General features: G+C 46.7%; 1 protein-coding gene and 1 long non-coding RNA gene across 7 annotated transcripts in view; both read right to left on the reverse strand.

Moving 5' to 3' along the window:
• Positions 1 to 452: 452 nt before the first annotated feature.
• On the reverse strand, positions 453 to 2,025 carry LOC114818106. Of its 2 annotated transcripts, XR_003765936.2 has the most exons (4): positions 1,933 to 2,025; positions 1,495 to 1,580; positions 968 to 1,047; positions 453 to 561 (listed from the first exon to the last, which is right to left on the reverse strand). It is a non-coding gene; the product is annotated as an uncharacterized LOC114818106 (long non-coding RNA). The 2 variants fall into 2 exon arrangements; XR_003765930.2 differs by lacking the exon at positions 1,933 to 2,025 and having other exon boundaries at positions 1,495 to 1,690.
• Positions 2,026 to 15,943: 13,918 nt separating this feature from the next.
• The window catches only part of MAP3K4 (mitogen-activated protein kinase kinase kinase 4), a 165,344-nt gene continuing 162,607 nt past the window's right edge, over positions 15,944 to 18,680 (reverse strand). For all 5 annotated transcript variants that reach the window (XM_029054497.2, XM_029054517.2, XM_029054505.2 and 2 more), the window contains 2 exons: positions 17,574 to 17,753; positions 15,944 to 16,505 (listed from right to left, as the gene is read on the reverse strand). In XM_029054497.2, coding sequence (XP_028910330.1) covers positions 16,485 to 16,505; positions 17,574 to 17,753 — 201 coding nt within the window. In that variant the 3' untranslated portion in view covers positions 15,944 to 16,484. The remainder of the gene's footprint in view (positions 16,506 to 17,573; positions 17,754 to 18,680) is intronic.

Below are 18,680 nucleotides of genomic sequence, written 5' to 3' on the forward strand. Positions count from 1 at the left end.
CTGTACTCTTGAAGCCTGAGTTAGGCAGGAAACTCCCACAGGGCAGAACAGGCCAAGGAGGATGTCGCACTGACTATAGAATTAAGGGCCCCGGTGCGACCTCACTCCCCGCTCGGATCCGCCCACGGAGTACCGGCCCCAACTCTAGACCCCTGTTTCCATAACCCTTTACCCGGCCCAAGAGGGGCGGCCCTCTGACCCTGCTCTGGTCCCGGCCCTCGCTCTCACGCATGAGGCACGCACACACGCACTACACCTCCATCCCCTCCTGGAGTTGCAAGGGATTGATCTGGCACCCGTGATGCAGTGGTTTGACCCTTAACCCCCCAAAAGGAAATGGCACTGTCTGGAAGGAGGGGAGACAGTTGCAGGCTAGGGGGCGGGGAAGCGGGTGGCCAGGGGGCAGCAGCTCGTGTCACAGATTTCCTCTCAGTGGGGCCGGCGGCAATTTATCAGTGTCCATGGCATCCGGGGATTATCCAGTATCCATGGCATCCAGCTGGTCCTTCCTCCATTGTCCTTGGGCCTTGGTGGTCCGGTTCGGGGCTGCGCTGTGGCTTCCTGGGGAGGGATGTGACTGTTGGTTGGCTGAAGAGGTGTGCCCCTGCCCGCACATGGCGAGTGCCGGCCGGTCGCAGTTGGGGGTGGGGAAGGCTCGGTTGGGTCGGCAACGGGGAGCCCAGTCTTCCAGCCGGGAGCAGGAAGTTGTGTGTTGGGTTAGTGAGGCCAGTCAGGGGTCACTACTGGGCCCAGAGGCGACTGGGTCACTGCTCTGGGTTGTGGACTAGATGGATGCAATGGATTGTGTGTGTATGTCCAGAGGGGGATAAGGTTCCTTTCACTATACTAAAGCACTTCCCCAAGTGGTCTAGACTTCAGTGCTCAATAAAGACCATCGTTTCCTCACTTCCTCCCTCTTGCCCGAAACAGAACTCAGATAGCCCCAAGTTTAAGGCATAAAACTCACCATCCTGTCCAGTCCTGTCCACACCAAGATGTCCTTAGAGAGGCGGGGATGCACCTGGGGCTCAGGCTCCTTCCTTGGCCCTAAGGATAAACCTTGTAAGGTCTCAGGGTAATCTCACTCTGCCCCCCTGTTTGTGGCAGAGGATGCTGAGCCCAGGCCCAGCTCCATTTGCAGCTGGACTGTGCCCTGCAGGCTCATTCACACCCAAGGTCAGAGAGTGAGAAAAAGAGAAGACAGAGAGAAAGGAGGGAAGACTCCTCATGTAGAGCAGAGCAGCTGCCATTCACACGCCCTGCAGGGAAGGCTCCGGCTGGCTCTGTCACTCCAAAGCGGGACACCCCACGCACTCTGGGTTTCCCCCAACAGAGTCTCAGCCCTTGGAGACCCCCTCCCTAACACGGCCACGCACCCCCCAATTCCCCAGCGTCTTACCTGTGAGCAGGCCTATCTGGGAGACTTCTCCAGGGGGCAAAAACAAACTGGGCTTCTGCCTTTTCTCTCAGGTAGCCTAGACTCTGAACACTTACCCAATACCAATCTGGTCCTTCACCCCTGCTCCTCTTCCACTCGCCAACAGTAGCAGAAGAATGGGGCACCTGCCCCCAAGTTTGGCCTGAGTTGAGGGAGACCACATTCCTTTAAAGCATCCTCTTTGGCAAGTCAGGTTTAGGAGACACGACCCCTGCCCATTTGGAGCTTACAATCTAAGTCAGTCAGTGAGACAGCCCATTGTATTTGAGCTCTTACTGTGTGCAGAACACTCAACTAAGACCCCGGCATAGTACAATAGAACGCTTTAACACGTATGACCTACCCACCACAGGCTCACAATCTAGAAGGGGAAGCATCGACTTCGGAACGACACGGGGCAAATGCTTCAGAGTTCCGCATTACATAACACACGTGGCCTCTGCTCTCAAGAAGCTTCCGGTCTACGTGACAGACATTAAAATTGATTTACTCACAGGAAGAAAGGCATAGACGAAATCAGTACACCAAACTCAACATGTTGAACCCCTGATAAGCTTGAATCGGCGGGACGAGTAGATCCTAAAGAATGTAAATCAATACGCAGAATGAAGAGTGGCAGTGTTGCATTAATATAGCAAGAGTCTTTATCAAACACTATTTGACAGAGCACTGTACTAACAGCAGGACGGGGATGAAAGGACTCAGTTGCCAAGGACACCCACTTTAGTCAATCGTATTTATCCGGCACCGCAGAACGATATATAACCATCGACAGATTCCCCTTCTACTATGAACTTATGGTCTAGTGGGGAAGACAGACGGTAATATGAGTGTTACGCCCATTTAAGTAGGAACCACGACGAGTGGGCAGACAAGTCATTTGGAAATATTCTGCCGACTAGATTCCACCTCAAGGAGAGATTTGCACTTGGTAACTCAGTCTCCCAGGAGCGCGGTAGGATGCTTCGCATATAAGTTCTCAGCGAATACTAACGGCGACTCGGCTTCTGCTACTACGGCGGCACTTGTGTTTGTGGTGTTCTGGCTCAGTGCGGCGTATTTGAGCGCAGAGCACTATATAAGCACTTGGGAGAGCACAACAGACATTCCCTGACCCCAACGGGTTTACAGTCTACTCCATTGAGTGGCTACTGAATCCCAACTCATTGGTCTTTTGGGGGGCTCAAATCCCACGGGGGGAAATAGGTGAGTTGTATCTTGGGGTACAGGAATTGGGAAGCCCAAAAAGAGTCCTCAGACCACCAGCTGAGGTCGGCGCAATCCCGCCCTGGAGAAGCATGTGACAGTACCACCACTCCACCCCTCTCCCATCGGCGGGTCTTGATTCCTGCCCCAGAGGACTTACAATCTGACTCTCCGATACCGACGCGCTTCCGGAACTGACCCACAACTCTGAATCCAGTGAGACTGGTAGGGTGGAGGTTTCCAGTCGATGGGGGCTGGAAGTGCACCTCCTTTTAAATAAGTGGGGAGGTGGGGGGCGGCACAAGTCTTGCAGAAACCGTCCCTCACCTTCTAGCACATTCCAGAGGCATGAGCACTTGTTGAAGTTGGATAAGATTACTGGCTTTTGACAACTTTATGGTTGAGTGGGAAATACTAGCTCACTGAGGGCTGGCAAGAGCTCAGGGAGAGGGCTCAATGACAGACACAGAGAGACACAAAGACACACAAAGACAGACAGTGAGCATGCACCCCCATGCATGCCATCGTTTCTGCCCCATCCCTTTCTCCCCCTCACCAAACCCCTGAGCACCAATCATTCCCCCTAAAAACAGACTTCATAGCATCACAACCCCTCACATTCCTCCTCTCTAGAGATTTTTTTGTCCCAACCAAATCAGACACTTCCCTTCCTAGATCCCAGACTCATCTCCCAGTCAGCCAAACCAAAACCTGTGTTGTCTGTGGCATTCCCTGCCCCTCTAGGGCATGAGTACTGTAGCCACATCAGAGACTGGGCTACAGGCACCATTAACCACACACATCAGAGTCCAATCTGATTATCTTGTACCTACTCCAGCACTCAGAACACACAGTAAGTGCTTAACAAATACCATCATCATATCAAGAGTATGGACAAGTCAAGAATATCAAATATATTCTCCTTACCACCATCAGGCCACTCCACTACCAACATCTCATTAATACAGGACTCATGCTCAGAGTCAGAAAGTCATGGGTTCTAATCCCAACTCTGCCACTTGCCTGCTGTGTGATCTTGGGCAAGTCACTGGACCTCTATGTACCCCCATTACCTCATTTGTAAAGAAGGGGATCAAGAATGAGACACATGGGACAAGGATTGTGTCCAACCTGATTACCTTGTATCACCCCCAGCACTTAGAACAATGCTTGGCATATACTAAGCCCCCCAAAGCAGCAAGACAAAACATTCCTGACCCATGAAAGCCAAACCATTTGCCCTGACCCCCTCAGCACCACCAGGGCCATTGGTATAAGTAGGGAAAGAAAGCCTACTTTGGGGGGGGGACTCTTAATCCAACACATCAACTACCAAGTCATCAACTAACACAGCTAAACAAAAGATAAGCTAACCAAAGGGAGCATCTCAGACACTACTCACCAAACCCCCAGACAAACACACTACATCTCCTCTCCACAACAGTGGGCAAGTACAGCCCACTGACCCTACTTAAGGAGAAGAAAGGCACACAAGCCTCTGGGGCTTTAAAGGGGCACTGCCACTTGCTCCATTGTAGGGCACCTAATGGAGAGACTGGGTTTCTGGAGGGTGGGGCTGTAGGATCAGAGAAGGAGGAGGCAGAAGGCTATTAAGGAGAAGAAGATTTGCACCTGACTATCATTTAAAGGATCTGGAAAAACAGCCTTAATTATACACACCTGCAACCCATTCATTTACTCTTCGAGGATGGGGTCTCATTCTCATCCAAGGCTTTCCCAGAGTTTAATACAGTGCTTTGTACCCAGAAGGATAGTCAATAAATAAGAATTAATTAATTCACTTACTCCATGAGGATGGGGTCTAATTCTCAACTAGGTCTTTCCCAGAGCTTAATAGAGTGCTTTGCACCCAGGAGGATAGTCAATAAATTCATTCATTCATTCAATAGTATTTATTGAGCGCTTACTATGTGCAGAGCACTGTACTAAGCGCTTGGGATGAACAAGTCGGCAACAGATAGAGACGGTCCCTGCCGTTTGACGGGCTTACAGTCTAATGGACGGGAATGAATTAATCAATCAATGAATGAACACAAGCTCTTCATTGAGCCCTCCCCATTCCCCACTGTTCCCTCCACTCTCTTCTCTCTTTGTTTTTTGTTTCCTTTTTAATGATATCTGTTAAGTGCTTTCTATGTATCAGCCACTGTGCGGGAGCCACAGTGAATACAAATATTTATTGAGTGCTTATTGTGTGCAGAGCACTGTACTAAGCGCTTGGAACGTACAATTGGGCAAGATAGAGGCAGTCCCTGCCCAACAGTGGGCTCACAGTCTAAAATCCCCCCATTTTACAAATGAGGTGATTGAGGTCCAGAGAAGTGAAGCAACTTGCCCAGGGTCACACAGCAGATGGGGAGGGGAGTCAGAGTTGGAACCCACTTCCTCTGACTCCAGGGCCTGGGCCCTTCCCACTAGGCCACGCTGCTTCTCTCCTCCCTGCTTCTGGCCCGTTCAGCTTCCGGGGAAGGACTGTTGGTGTAAGAAGTAGGTAGAGGAGGCCAACACTGGGGGACTCTTTATCCAGGAGCCTGGGGAGAGAGGAGGGAAAAGGCAGGGAGTCAGAGGAAAGACAGGAAGGAAGGACAGGTCAGCTTTAAGGCTGGTCAGAAAGGAGGCCACTGATGGCTCTTGCAGATCTTGGACCGACAGATAATAACAATGATATCTGTTAAAAGCTTACTCTGTGCCAAGCTCTGTACTAAGAGCTGATGCCTGGGTGTCAAGTGTCTCACAGAACACTTTTTTTAATGCTATTTGTTAAGTGCTTACTATGTGCTCAACATCATGCTAAGTGCTGGGGTAGATACAAGTGAATTAGGTGGGACGCAAGCTCTATCCCATAAGGGACTCACAGTCTAAGTAGGAGGGAGAACAGAAAAACTGAAGCCCAGAGAAGTAGAGTGGCTTGCCACACAACAGGCGTTTGGCAGAGCTGGGATTGGAATTCCAGCTTTGACTCCCAGACCCAAGCTCTTTCCACCAAGGCCACAATGCTTCTAAGAATTCGACCTGAATCATGGACTCTGTGTAGGGTATGGAAAGGCTGAGAAGCCTCTGGTTCTTTAAAGGAGAAGCAGCGTGGCTCAGTGGAAAGAGCACGGGCTTGGGAGTCAGAGGTCACGGGTTCGAATCCCAGCTCTGCCACTTAGCTGTGTGACTGTGGGCGTCACTTAACTTCTCTGTGCCTCAGTGACCTCATCTGTAAAATGGGGATTAAGACTGTGAGCCCCACCTGGGACAACCTGATTCCCCTGTGTCTACCCCAGTGCTTAGAACAGTGCTCTGCACATAGTAAGCGCTTAACAAATACCAACATTATTATTATTAAAGGGCAGTGCCACTTGCCCCATTCAAGGGCACCTAGTAGAAAGATTGGGTTTCTAAGGGTAGGGCTGAAAGATCACGGAAAAAAGAGGCAGAGGCTATTAAGGAGAAGGGGATTTGCAGCTGCTCAGTGTTAAAAGGATCTGGAAAAACGTAAACACCTGCATCTCATTCAAATACTCCTTGAAGATCAGGTCTAATTCTCATCTAGTGCTTTCCCAAATCTTAGTACATTGTTTTGCACTCCAGGGGATATTCAATAGATAAGAATGAATCAATCAATGACTCAAGGAATGCACTCAAACTCTTCGGAGGCCTCCCCAGTCCCCAAGCCCCACTGTCCCCTCCACTCTGCCTCTCCTTTTTGTTTTTTGTTCCCTTTTTAATGGAATTTGTTAAATGCTTTCTATGTACCAGGCTCTGTGCTGGCCGCCGTGGTGGACACAGGACATTCGGGTTGGGCAAGGTGTCTGTCCCACATAGACCTCACACTCTTGATCCCCCATTTTACAAATGAGGTGACTCAAGTGAAGCAACTTGTGACTCAGGTCCAGAGAAGTGAAGCAACTTCTGACTCAGGTCCAGAGAAGGGAAGCAACTTGCCCAGGGTCACACAGCAATGGGCGGTGGAGCCAGACTTGGAACCCAGGTCCTCTGACTTCCAGGTTTGGACCCTTTCCATAGGTCGCGTGCTTCTCTCCTCACTGCTTCTGTTCAGTTCAGCTTCTGGGAGAGGACTGTTGGTGTAAGAAGTACGTAGAGGAGGCCAACTTTGGGGGGCTCTTAACCCAGGAGCCAGGGGAAAATGGCAGGGAAGGGGTGGGGGGGCAGAGGAGACAAGAAGGAAGGGCAGGTCAGCTTTAAAGTTGGACACTAGGGTGGCCACTCATGGATATTTGTTAAGCACTTACTATGTGCCAAGCACTGTACTAAGCGCTGATGCCTGGTGTGTCACATGTCTCACGGAACTTTTTTTAAGCTTTTGTTAAGCGCTTACTATGCGGTCAACATCGCTCTAAGTGCTGGGGTAAATACAAGTTAATTGGTTTGGACACTGTCCCTGTCTATCTCCTTTGGAACTCACAGTCTAAATGGGAGGGAGAACAGGAGTACCAAGGCCCAGAGAAGTGGAGTGGCTTGCCCAAGGTCACCCAGTGGGCATTTGGCAGACTCTGGTTTGGAACAGCATAGAAACGGGGAAACAGACATTACTATAAATAAATGACAGATACGGACGTAAGTGCTGAGGGGCCGGGAGGGGAGACGAATGAAGGGAGTGAGTCTCACATCAGACAGTGGCAGAGCCAGGACTTCTGTGTAAGTATGTGTATGTCTGCACAGGGGTAAGTCTTAGGACCTCTCTGCAGTTACTTTCCTGCAGAGAAGTAAAGTCATTTGTTTCTGGGTAAGTATGCATGCACCTACATACTTCCCACTCTTTACCTGCCATGATTCTTGAAGCATTCAGTCCCTTTTTGATGGGTTGCACTTCCCTCATCCGTAAAATAGATATTCAAAACCCTTTCTCCCTCCTCCTTAGACCACGAGCTCCACTGGAAGTTAGTGCAGAGCCCGCCCTGTACTAAACCCTTGAAAAATATCACACATCACTCATAGCTATCAATTTTACCATACTGTCTACCTACCCGCCTTGAGAGATGGGAATGTGTCTGCCAATTCTGTGGGATTCTCCCAAAAGCTTGGTTCATTGTTCTGTACACATTAAGTGCTCATGAATATTATTAATGGTGATCATCATCATTTCCATCGTTAAGCCCAAATAGGCAATGCCATCAAGGTACCGTACTTTCCACGCGCTTAGTACAGTGTTTGCACACAGTAAGCGCTCAATATATATGATTGAATGAATGCATGAACCTTGGCTTCACTGACTCCATCCTCTCCTGGTTCTCCTCTTCTCTCTCTGGCCGTTCATTCCGGTCTCCTTCGTAGGTTCCTCCCCATCCTCCTTCCCCCAGGTTCGGTTCTTCTTCCCCTTCTATTCTCCATCTACACTCACTCCTTTGGAGAGCTCATTCGCTCCCACAGCTTCAACTATTGCCTCTATGCCGATGACACCCAAACCTACATCTCCTTCCCTGTTCTCTCTCCCTCCCTCCAGGCTCGCATCTCCTCCTGCCTTCAGGACACCTCTACTTGGATGTTCTCCCGCCACCTCAAACTCAACATGTCCAAGACAGAGCTCCTTATCTTCCCTCCCAAACCCTGTCCTCCCCCAACCTTCCCATCACCGTAGGTGGCACAACCATCCTTCCCATCTCACAAGTCCGTAACCTTGGTGTCTTCAGAAGTTGGTAGAAAAATTCCCTGCCCATAACGACCTTAGTCTAGAGGACCGTACTAAGTGCTTGAGAGAGTACCATACAACAGAGTTGGTAGACATAGTATTATTAATCATTTTTATTGAGCGCTTACTGTGTGCAAAACACTGTACTGAGCATTTGGGAGAGTACTATAATAATGTGGGTAATCGTTAAGCGCTTACTACGTGCCGAGCACTGTTCTAAGCGCTGGGGGAGAGACAAGGTAATAATAATAATAATGTGGGTATTTGTTAAGCGCTTACTATGTGCCGAGCACCGTTCTAAGCGCCGGGGGCAACAAACACATTTCCTGCGCACAACAGACTCACAGTCTAGAGGGGGAGATACACCAGATATATTTCCTGCCCTCAATGAGCTCAGAGCCTAGAGGACTGTACTAAGCGATTGGGGGAGTATCATACAACGGAGTCGGTTCTTTGTGGAAAGCAATGTGGCTTGTGAGCTGGCCTGGTCTCTGACAGCTCCCGTTACCTCCAGCTGCTCAGAGGAGGCTGTGGAGTGTTAGCGTGGGAGGTGGTTAGGGCAGCAGGGGTAGTGGCCATGGGCATCAGGTGTGGCTGCAACAGTGGCAGTGGCCTCTGAGGGCCTTTCTGAGGGCACTGCCTCACCCTGGCCTGTTAGCCATGGTCCCTCCATTCCACCCTCCAGGCTGCAGCTGCAAAGGCCACTAGTAAGTCATGCCAAACTCGGCCACCACCGGTTTGAAGGACAGAGCTGTGGGGGCTCACTCCCTCCCGACCTCTCCTTTTCCTTCCCTTCTCCTGTCCCCTTCCTCTTCCCTTCTCCCATCTCCTTTCTCTTTCCTTCTCCCCGCCCCAGCCTTTTCCTTCCCTCATTTCATTTCTCTTCCCTTCTCCCCCTTCCTTTTCCTTCCCTACTCCCTTCGGGATGGGAATCAGGGTGGCCTTGTGGATACAACATGGGCCTGGGAGTCAGAAGGACATGGGTTCTAATCCAGACTCCGCCTCTTGGCTGCTATGTGACCTTGGGCTAGTCATTCAACTTCTCTATGCCTCAGTTACCTCATTTCTAAAATGGGATTTAGACTGTGAGCCCTATGACAGACAAGGACTCTGCCCAAGCCAATTATCTTGTACCCACCCCAGTGCTTAATACAGTCCCTGGCACATAGTAAGTGCTTAAAAAATGCCATTAAAAAAAAAGAATCGGGAGGCCCAGATTCTCCTCCCATCTCTGCCACTTGCCGTCTGTATGGCCTTGGGGCAAGTCATTTGACTTCTTTCGTGGTCAGTTTCTTCATCAGTAAAATGGGATTAAAAATAGCTGTTCTCATTCCCTCTTAGACCATAAGCCCTGTGTGAGAAAGGTACTTTGTCCAACCTGAATATCTCACATCTACTGTAATTTGTGCACCATGCCTGGTATGCAAGTAGCTAATAAAGAACCATTATCTTCCCCTTTTCCTTCCCTCTGCCTCTCTCTCTCTCCTCCCCTCCCCTGTCCTCATTTCTTTTCCCTTGGCCCCCTCCCCACCTTCTTCAAATATTTCCCCCCAACTTTTATACCCTCATTGCTGATTTTAAAATGACTTCCTCTTTTTCAATATGTCCTTCTCTGCTGCCTTCCTCCTGAAGTTAGTGCCATAAAGGATACGGGTAGTAAAGTTGCAATCGATGGGTTCTAAACCTGAAACCAGAGTGCAAATTTGGAAACCTCATAAGCGCTGTCTGTGGTAACTTGAAACGCCTTAGTCAAGAACTTCCTGTATTGTTTGCAGTAAAGAAAACGTGGCAAAGACATTTGTGCACATGGAAACTGCATAAAGAGCCATGTTTTTTATTCTATACCACAGTCAAAGGCACTGGCGGATCTCTTTCTTTTTGCTGAAAAAGAAGCATGCTGAAAAATTAAGAGGAGGAAGAAAAGCCCAGGAGAATGACCTGTTACTCAGATGATTGAACACTTAGTGAACCAATCTTTCATTTTAAATTATTCCCAAGGGGTTTTTCTTTTCTGGATAGTACTGCTGAGGCTGGTTTTAAAGATTATAATCACATTTCAATTAAACAGCCATTCAGGGACCAATTAAAATAATAAGAAGTAGCAAATGAAAAACAGGTACCTTGTTAGAGTTCAGCTTTCAGAGATTTTCAGATATAGCACATTCTGTGGCTCAGTGGAAAGAGCACGGGCTTTGGAGTCAGAGGTCATGAGTTTGAATCCCAGCTCTGCCACTTGTCTGCTGTGTGACCTTGGGCAAGTCACTTCACTTCCCTGTGCCTCAGTTACCTCATCTGTAAAATGGGGATGAAGACTGTGAGCCCCACGTGGGACAACCTGATTCCCCTGGGTCTACCCCAGCGCTTAAAACAGTGCTCTGCACATAGTAAGCGCTTAACAAATACCAACATTATTATCACTTAAACAACATTCCTCTGATTTTAACACAACAGGATTGGTCTTTCTGATAAGCTAAAAGTGCCACCTTGAGTATTATAGAATTGGACCCCCTGCAACATTTTGAATATTTGGACTTATTTATGACTATTCACATCAAGAATAAAAAATCATTATATTGATACTCTACCAAAGGAACGGAGGAGGCTCAAGCCTAGAAAAGGAATAAAATAAATAAATGAAACCTGGCCTATGCCATGTATTTTAGAGTCGTCCTTTGGTATGAAGACGACATTACTGTCTGTGAGACAGTACCTTGGATATGTTGCTGAGATGATCTCTTAGACGTTATGTCCAACAAAATACAGTAATCCACCTTTTCTGAACCCTTGCATTCTGTATGAATATTGGCATGGAATGGTATGGTATGTCATACTATCAGCAGAATAACCATTTGAGTTGTTTTTGCAACAGTAGTGAGGGCTTACACTGAACCATCCACACTCGCTCACCCAGTCCCCCTTTGCCCAGTGCCATGAATTTCAAGCTGGCTGGTACGGTGAAAGGGTACAGTTTGTGTTCATGAAACTCAAAGTTTCTGAGATTGCATTAGCAGCAGGCACCTTTTATTTAAGCCATACTTGAGTATAATACTCAGAATAGCTTAGTGGGGCAGTGGTTTTATACCTCTTCTTGTAAAAACCAGCAACTTCAAGAAACAACAGAAAAAAGGTCAGTGGCTACGAAAAATACGCAGTTGACTTCTATCTACCGCTTTCAATGGAGGATGGTATGAAAAGATTAGGACTCTGAAGTCTGTAAAGAAGAAAACTCATTCTTTTTACCTTCACGTAGCAGTATGTATTATGCATTCATGTCAGTTGCACAATTTGTTGCTAATCTTTCTTAGACAGAAAGAGTTTCCGTGCATTTGTGTCTTCTTGTTTGTTGCAAGATTTTGGGCCTTCGAGCTAGTTAAAGCTACACATAAGGACAGCTGACTGTGAAGGATCCAGTCTGGTATTGTTTTTTGCTCTTATAACAGTATGCCTCGCTTTAAAGCTAGGCCTTACAACAAATAAATCCTTAATCCGGACCAAGTTGAGATTAGTCAAAAGACCCATGCTTCACAAAGGAAAAAAGACTGATGAAAGATAAAAACTGTGGTATTTGTTAAGCGCTTACTATGTACAAAGCACTGTTCTAAGCCCTGGGGGTTACAAGGTGATCAGGTTGTCCCACATGGAGCTCACAGTTTCAATCCCCATTTGACAGATGAGGTAACTGAGGCACAGAGAAGTTAAGTGACTTGCCCGAGGTCATCCAGCTAAGTGACGGAACTTTGTCCCATTCCAGATAAAGCACAAAATGCTCACAAAATGTTATCATGGAAGATAAAAGACCTTACTTCCTTAAGAGGGAGGGCAGATTCTGAGTCTGAGACCCAGTCCCCAGGGACACTTGCTTCCCTGCTTTTCCCTGATTGTCTGCCCCTCAGCCAAAGATTGTTATTTCCATAGATCAATCAATCAATCAATCAAGATCCAGAGTCAATTTGTATTTCAGCTTCTGGCATGATTAAAGAAGGCACGGGTGTGGTCAGTGAGGAGGTCAAATACCGGTTATATTATACTTTCCCAAGTGCTTAGTACTGTGTTTGCACACAGTAAGCATTCAGTAAATACCACTGATTGATACCCTCCCCCCAGAAAGTAAATTGCACTCTGCAAATGTCTCTCCATTTCGGAAGATACAAGAAAAGGAAATCAATGGGGCTTACAAAGCCTAAGGGACGTACTGTGAAACACATAATTTCTCTCTCTTTTAGAAATCAGACATTGGAAAAGAACTCAGCCATCTAGAAATGCATTTTCATTAGCATTTAGGGAAGCAGTGAGGCTTAGTGGAAAGAGCACCGGCTTGGCAGTCAGAGGTTGTGGGTTCTAATCCCAGCTCTGCCACTTGGCAGCTGTGTGCCTTTGGGCAAGCCACAACTTCTCTGTGCCTCAGTTACCTCATTTGGAAAATGGGGATTAAGGCTGTGAGCCCCACGTGAGTCAAATTGATTACCCTGTATCGACCCCAGAGCTTAGAACAGTTCTTGGCACATAGTAAGCACCTGACAAATACCATCATAATTACTAATATTACTTTGATGATGACGATAATGACTGTAGTACTGGTTAAGTGTTTATTATGTGTCAGGCACTGAAAATGATTCAAAGATTTTAAAAATGACTCACAAACTGGAAATGCATGACTAGTATTGTTTTATGGTATTCGTAAAGCGCTTCGTGACAAGCACTGTCCTAAGTACTGAGGTAGATAGAAGTTGATCAGGTTGGCCATAGTTCCTGTCCCACATGGGGCTCACAGTGTAAAGTGGAGAGACTTGAAGCTCTTCATGGACATCACCAACAAAGGCCTACAAAAACCTGCGACAAAATTTTCAGCTCAAGCTGAGAAACTTGGATGCCAAAGCTGAAGAGGTCCAGAGATCTGCTAACCACTGTAAAACTCAAGGCTTTTATTGATCACTAAAGAAGCTCTTGGGCATTTTCACTCGGATTTGCTCCCTTTATTCACCCCTCCCTCAGCCTCACAGCACTTTTGTACATATCTCTAATTTATTTATATTACTATGTGTCTACCCCTCTACACTATAAGCTTGTGTCTATCAACTCTCTGATACTGTATTCTCCCAAGCACTTAGTAGAGTGCTCTGCAAGCCCTCAATAAATTCATTCAATCATACTTATTATTTAATCATATAAATTTGATTGATCGATGGACTGATCAAGCTAAGAAATTTGGGCGACCGGTGGTGTGGCTGCCAAAGCTGAAGAGGTCCAGGGATAAGCTGACTACTATCAAACTCAAGGCATGTATTGATCACAGAGGAACTTTGGGTCCTCTACACTACCAGAGCAACACTCACTATGAGCCAAACACTGCACTAATGACAGTGGGGATGGAGCTACCCTGATGGCAAAGTGGAATCCTATGAGATGGCAATGATTTTATCACCATCTCTTGATTATGGCTTCCTCCATCAAGGAATGTGTCTGTTATATCATTGTGTTGTATTCTCCCAAGTGTTTAATACAGTGCCCTGCGCACAGTAAGCACGCAGTAAATACAGATTGATCAACTGAGTGTATGCCTGAAGAAAATTATTCCTTTATAACTCAACTGGAGGAGGCCAGTGATGGCTTTGGGAATGATATAATAATAATAACGGCATTTATTAAGGGCTTACTATGTGCAAAGCACTGTTCTAAGTGTTGGGGGGGATACAAGGTGATCTAGTTGTCCCATGTGGGGCTCACAGTCTCAATCTCCATTTTACAGATGAGGTAACTGAGGCACAGAGAAGTGAAGTGACTTGCCCAAAGTCACACAGCAGACAAGCGGCAGAGCCGGGATTAATAATAATAATAAGAATGTTGGTATTTGTTAAGCGCTTACTATGTGCAGAGCACTGTTCTAAGCACTGGGGGAGATGCAGGGTATTCAGGTTGTCCCACGTGAGGCTCACAGTCTTCATCCCCATTTTACAGATGAGGGAACTGAGGCACAGAGAAGTGAAGTGACTTGCTCAAGGTCACAGCTCAGTAGTGGCAGGGTCGGGGTTCGAACCCATGACCTGTGACTCCCAAGCCCATGCTCTTTCCACTAAGCCACGCTGCTTCCCTAATGACAAGTGAGTCTGGAAGAGAGTAGAGAACTTTCAAGGAATCAGGATTCCTGGGAAATTCAGTCAGACTCACCACCTCATCAAACCCTATGGCTATTTACTCAATAATCCTATTTTATTTCTTCGGAGATAACTGAAAAAACATGACATAATAAATGCCAACTTTTACAGTTAGTACTCAATTGTCAGGACAGTGTTTTGCATTTTTTGATAAAGTGGAGACAGCATTTTTAATGCTGTCAAATATATGGAAATTCTGCAAAGAAATGGAAAAGAATCGAGGTAAGTTAGTCATGAAGTTTCTGAGAACATGGCCTTGAGTCCTTCGTATGATTTGGAATGTGGAAGGCCTTGAGTATATTTGCTTGACTTTCACTTGTGTGATATGGCATTGCATGAATTGGTATTTACTGAGCACATACTGTGAGTACTAAAACCTTTGGAGAGGACACAGAGTTGGTAGCTTAAAGTCTAGAGTTCCAGTTGCGCTGTAACGGTCCTGAGGATGAGCCAACATGTCTTTGTTACTTATTATTCATTCACTCATATTTATTGAGCACTTATTGTGTGCCCTGCCATTTCCTATGGGGATGTTTTTGACATCCCTACATCTGGCTTGCCCTTGCATACGAAAAACGGTAATTTCTGCTCTAAAAAAGCAGTGTTTCCCAGGGGCTAGCTCTTACCAATAGTACCAATAGTAAGCGCTTAATAAATACCAATATTATTATCTGGGGACCGAGAAATCTGGAAAAGGAAGGCGGAAAGGCATGTGGAAAGAGGGGCAAACAGGAACAAACAGTTCTGTTGTTGGCACTACTGAGCCTTGCTCTGGCAGTTCTGCTTACCTTTGCTGCGGAAAGTCTCTGAAGGTCACCTTACTGGAATAAAGGTGCTCAGCGCTTAGAACAGTCCTTGACACCTACTAAGCGCTCAACAAATACCATCATCATCATGCCATGGTTCTCAGTGAGCTTCAGGGCATTCAGAAAAGAATTTACTGCTAGCCCAGGAATCGAGGCACTCTCTGATGGTTATTTCCACTTAGCCACTGGAAAAACCCAATGAAGAGGCACAAGAGCTTGGATCCTCCTTTGCGCAAGCATTTGAATTCCCTAAATTCAAAATATATTTACCTCCTCGAGGTGTTTAGCAGTCACAGAAATTACGTCTAATTTGTATGCCTGATCTATTGTTGGCATCAGTCAACTGATAAATTCATATTTTTACAGACCTACAAAACGAGGAGAAGAGGATCTGAGGCCTATTGCATAAAAAGTCCAATGTCCGCTGGCTCTGGAAAGAGTACCTTAAAGTCTCTGAAAATGGAACCATTCCCTTGACACCCGTTTGTTTGTTTGTTTGGGTTTTTTTTTGTAAGTAAGCAAGGAATACCAAGAACCTCTCACTCCAAGATTTTGTATCTTATTTGCTTCCTTTCACTTTTAGATAACGCTGAGTTAAGGAAGGTCGTGAATAAAAGCTACACAATGTATCCACGCTCTAAATTGACAAGAATGTAAACATTAAGAACAATAGCATTCCCCAAACTTCCTAAAATAAACCATTTATTGAGAAAAAACAACATCTTGTTCTTAAATTTCATCAATGAGCCTTTTTGCATAACAAATCCAAAGCTGGCCAAAAAAAGGGAAAAAGTTCACAGTCAGTGCACTCAACAAATCGGAGATTAAAAAACAAGGTCCAGAAAGCCTGATAACACTACAATTTCTTTCGAACCTAGAAAGGTCACCAAAAAATACTACATATTAATAATTACAGTTCTCAGTCATATGAGAAACGGAGAGGACGAAAAAAAGGTAATGGTCCGTGTACAGTAGTAATGGCACTTCCACTTGAACATGCAGGCTTCTTTTAAAATTGCGGACACGATCGTATGAGCATCATGTGCCAAAGTCAAATAGACAAGAGCAGCAGGAGAGGTGACGCTTGTCACCTGTGCAGTCTTCAGTCACGGTAGGTTAAAAATGTTTACACTGTTCCTTGACAGTCTTTATGTAAATATTACATACAGTAGTGATTAAGAGAATCCATCGGAGTATTTACACAAAGGTCTAGGTACTGAATAGCTTCATTCTTCATCTGTGCAAACCTACGAGGAAGCATGAGAGAACACCGACTTTAGGCTCCTTGTGGGCTGGTAATGTTTCTCCCGACTCTGTTGTACTGGACTCTCTCGAGCGCTTTGTACAGTGCTCTGCCCACAATAAGTGCTCAATAAATACCATTGGAGATTTACTAAATCTAAATCTCCAATCGTACTAAATCTCCACTCGTACTGATTGGGAGCCATGTAGCTAGGCAAAGGGAGATGGTTGGTGGTGGCCTTCTCAGCCTCCTGGGAATCACAAGTCATCATGTCTAGCTGAGCGCACAGGTGAATGAAAGGGGAAATAACTCTCCTCGTAACTGAAGAATCTACAATTTTGAGGGAAACTGAGAAACTCAATGTAGGGATTCCTCAAATCGGTCAATCAATCGTATTTATTGAGTGTTTACCATGTGCAGAGCACTGTACTCAGCGCTTGGGAGAGGACAATATAACGGACACACTCCCTGCCCACAATGAGCTTGCAGTTTAGAGGAGCAGACAGATATTAATATAAAAAAATAAATTACAGATATGTACATAAGTGCAGTGGGGCTGAGGGCGAGGGGGATAGAGAGAGTAAGTCACAGTGATGCAGAATAGAGTTGAAGAAAAGGAAAAAAACTGACTGATTGACTGGTGATTGTGACTGCACCAATAAATGGCCTTAGGCTAAAACATATTCCTTCCAGGGACAGGATTTTAACGATCTGTCATTCTTGCCCTTAACTTCAGTATTTGATAAGCGCTTACTATGTGCCAGGCACTATACTAAGTGCTGGGGTGAATACCGCCAAACCAGGTTGGACCCAGTCCCTGTCCCAGACAGGGCTCACAGTCTTAATCCCCATTTTAGAGGTGAGATAACCGAGGCACAGGGAAGAGAAGTGACGGAGCGCGGGAATTAGAACCCAGGTCCATCTGATTCCCAAACCCCTACCCTATCGACTGAGCCACACGATCGGCCGACAGAGGTTTGGAAAACTTCAGGGATTTCCCTGTAGGCTTAACCGGCAGAAGCGACCCTGGAAAAGACCCGCGAACCATGTTGTAAAGAACAAGTGACCAAACCTTGACAAATGGATGGTCCAGGAGCTGGCTAGCTGACCATCTCATCTTTGGATCACTTTCGAGGCAGTGAGAAAGGAAGTCTTTGCCTTCGGGGTTTATCCTTTCAGGAATAGGTGGCTTGTGTCCCATTCCCACTTTGTACATGATCTGGAAGTTGTGCTCATACTCGTGCCAGGGCCTCTGGAACAAGGCAAAGACACAATGCAGATTTTAATTCCGCCGCATACACGCAAGATGGAAGAAAACAGCTCTCTCCTCTCTCCCCTTCCCTGGGCCAGGCTCCCTCACAGTCTTTCCCCAAGCCACCCCTCCCACGCTGCACAAATACTCCTCCGAAGTGAACATCGAATCCTTGGGCAGTCCAGTCAAGGGATCAGGTGGGTGGGCGCGGAGAGGGGGGAGGTGTCGTCTGTCTGGTTGAGCACATTTTTCTAAAACTCCTATGGGATCCTAGGTCCGAGGAATCGCACTAAGGCTCGAGTGGCTGAGACTGCGGCGCAGGCCGAGAGGAGGAAAACATCCTTTCAGACCCGACGATGGTATCTTCTTCTGGCCCGCTCCCTGACCTTCTTGGCAAATGAGCAGTTGGACCAAGTCCCTGACGTAAGCAATGCCTCACATCAGTGATACTGGTGAAAATACAAATTTCACTGACAAAAGGAGAACGGGCAAGGGAAACGAATACTTACGCCAGCTAGAAAAAGAACTGAACTAGCACTGAAGACAGGCATGTGGCAAGCTTCGCAAGAGGAGATGCCATCGCCCCCCCCCCCCGGCTGTTCGAAACCATTTTCATGGCCAAATTTACATTTGATCTTTGAAAAATGAAAGTGAACTAATCACGTAGGGGGAAGAGGTCTAGCACCACTGGGGTCCAGCCACTGTTCTGATACACTATTTTCCGGTTATGCGTCCCTGTAAGACAGAGGCTAAAGTTTGTTTCCCCACTGTGCAAGGTACTACAGGACTTCAGTCCCAGCTGCCAGCTGAGTGACTAAGGGTGGAGCAACTCAGACACAGAGAGGCAGAAAAATGCCTCGAGTCACATTCCAAAGCCGTGGACTCAATCAAGAGCATCTGAGAGCTTGCTGTGTGCAGAGCACTGTA

This window comes from Ornithorhynchus anatinus, chromosome 2 (assembly GCF_004115215.2).
Source record: "Ornithorhynchus anatinus isolate Pmale09 chromosome 2, mOrnAna1.pri.v4, whole genome shotgun sequence".
Taxonomy (NCBI): domain Eukaryota; kingdom Metazoa; phylum Chordata; class Mammalia; order Monotremata; family Ornithorhynchidae; genus Ornithorhynchus; species Ornithorhynchus anatinus.